General features: G+C 52.1%; 1 protein-coding gene across 1 annotated transcript in view; it reads left to right on the plus strand.

Moving 5' to 3' along the window:
* Positions 1-2,575, plus strand: part of ankfn1a (ankyrin repeat and fibronectin type III domain containing 1a) — a 27,342-nt gene extending 24,767 nt beyond the window's left edge. The window contains exons 25-26 of the mRNA XM_078102666.1: positions 1-469; positions 1,257-2,575. The exon at positions 1-469 is cut by the window's left edge and continues 151 nt beyond it. Coding sequence (XP_077958792.1) covers positions 1-459 — 459 coding nt within the window. The 3' untranslated portion in view covers positions 460-469; positions 1,257-2,575. The remainder of the gene's footprint in view (positions 470-1,256) is intronic.

Genomic DNA, 2,575 nt, shown 5'->3' on the forward strand with positions numbered 1-2,575 from the left:
CCGCAGGAGTGCGTAGCCCCTCCCCTTCCACTGCCGGGGGCCTTCGCCAACCCCCCCATCAAACGCAAGCTGCTCTCCCGCAGCCACCGGGGCCAGTGCTTCAGCGGCCCCCAGCGCTGGCTCCGGGGCCACGGCGGGGACGAGACCCTCACGGGTCCCTTATCCGAGGGCGTCTACACCAAGCAGCCGGACCCGGACCTGCCGTCCCCGAGGGACGCCACCTTCGTGAGCCACGCCTCCTGCGTCCTGGAGAGCCGCAAGGGCCGCCAGCGGGAGCACCGCTCCCACGTCCGCAGGATCTTTGTGGAGCCCTGCGAGGAGGCGAGCCACACGAGGAGCTGGGAGGAGGAGGAGGAGGAGGCAGAGGAGGCGGGGCTAGAGGGTTCCGCCGCGCAGGAAGTCGACTCGGACGACCAGACGAACGCGCAGGTGTCAGAGATACTGAGCAGCTCGCTGTAGAGGCGTTCAGGTACGGCGATGAGTAGTTCCCCGAGCATCATCATCGTCACGCGTCCGTCATCACGCGTCCGTCATCACGCCGTCCGTCATCACGGCGTCCGTCATCACGGCGTCCGTCATCACGCGTCCGTCATCACGCCGTCCGTCATCACGCGTCCGTCATCACGCGTCCGTCATCACGCGTCCGTCATCACGCCGTCCGTCATCACGCGTCCGTCATCACGCGTCCGTCATCACGCCGTCCGTCATCACGCGTCCGTCATCACGCCTCCGTCATCACGCGTCCGTCATCACGCGTCCGTCATCACGCCGTCCGTCATCACGCGTCCGTCATCACGCCTCCGTCATCACGCGTCCGTCATCACGCGTCCGTCATCACGCCGTCCGTCATCACGCCGTCCGTCATCACGCCGTCCGTCATCACGCGTCCGTCATCACGCGTCCGTCATCACGCGTCCGTCATCACGCCGTCCGTCATCACGCCGTCCGTCATCACGCGTCCGTCATCACGCGTCCGTCATCACGCGTCCGTCATCAAGACCCAGAAATACACGTCAGTGTGAGAACATTGAAGTTCTCCTTCATACGACTGGACGCTGTTTCACCAGCAGATTATTTCCCCTGAACCTTAATTTAATTAAGTTAATAATTATAATTAATTATAAGTTCATGGGTTTCATTCAAAAGAGCCACAACACCACTGTATCCTTGTATCCTTGTATCCTTGTCGCTCTGTCTTTGTTTCATTGTCTCGTTGCCTCCTTGTCTCCTTATCTCTTTGCCCCTCTCCCCTTTAGAGCTCCATAGATGGAAACAAAGTTGCGGGTTCAACTCCTCCTCAGAACCGATGAATGACACTGACTGTTACAAAGACAACCATCAATGCAACGAGGAAGCAAGCTCTCCTCCTCCTCCTCCTCCTCCTCCTTTACCTCCTCCTCCTCCTCCTTTACCTCCTCCTCCTCCTTTATCTCCTCCTCCTCCTCCTCCTTTACCTCCTCCTCCTCCTTTACCTCCTCCTCCTCCTTTACCTCCTCCTCCTCCTCCTCCTTTACCTCCTCCTCCTGCCCCCATGATCTTCTCACACTTTCCCTCTGAATGTGACTCAGAAGCTTCTTCATATTGTCCCGCTGGGTTAAATAGTTCTTGGGTGGTTTCTTCTTGGAGTGAATGTACAGAGACATTTTTGAGTTCAAAGACATGACGGACATTTGGACCTCTACAATGCAGAGAGTATTTTTCTAAACACTATTCTACCTGAGGTGAGCTGTAATTTCTGGGCATGAAGTAGTCTGCAGTTGTGGTTTGTTTTTGGGCTGAAGTTTTGTGTCTCTTCCTGGTGTAGCATGATGTCGGGGGGGTCGGGGGGGCGGGGGGAGGGGCGGGGTTAGCCCCGCCTTTGCTCATCTAAACTCAGAAGATTTTGGCCCCAAGATGAGGAACTGAATCTCGAGATTATGTTCTCACTAAAGTTCAGCGAAAATAGTTTTCTTTGAAATGATGAAGTTGCTTAGTAAACATTGTGCGTAACCGCGGTAACGCACCGCACACCCGTACTGCAGTACTTCTTCGTTGGCATGTGTTATATTCGGGCATGAATGTGTCAAAATAATAATTTATACGTTCATCATGAAGCTCGAGCTGTTAGCCTAGCTTAGCATAAACATTGTCTGGGGGAACAGATAGCTGAGGTCTGAGGGATTAAAAATTCTCTTATTCAACACGTTTGGTTATTATATAAATATATAATGTGTTTCAGGGAGGAACTGTGGACAGATTCAAGATAGCTGAGTAGTCCTCCCTCCAGTTGTTATGCTAAGCTATGCTAATCTTGTTTCTTTTATTGTTGTTGTTTTGGTTTTTGTTGTAATATTCCTGAAGGCGTCTGAGACGCGAGCAGTCAGGCAATCGAACGGTTCATAAATCAAACTTATACATAGATAATAAATCAATAACTGGTGATTAAAACCCCCATGATGCAACAATACTCACCAAATGTGCATTCAAATGAAATCAATGTTATGAAACGTCTTTCCGTCTGAATCTCAGCTTGTTGACAATTAATTGATTAAATATTCAGATTAAAGGACATAATAAGGTCTCTGCTTAAGACGTA

This window comes from Gasterosteus aculeatus, chromosome 5 (genome assembly GCF_964276395.1).
Source record: "Gasterosteus aculeatus chromosome 5, fGasAcu3.hap1.1, whole genome shotgun sequence".
In the NCBI taxonomy this organism is placed as follows: domain Eukaryota; kingdom Metazoa; phylum Chordata; class Actinopteri; order Perciformes; family Gasterosteidae; genus Gasterosteus; species Gasterosteus aculeatus.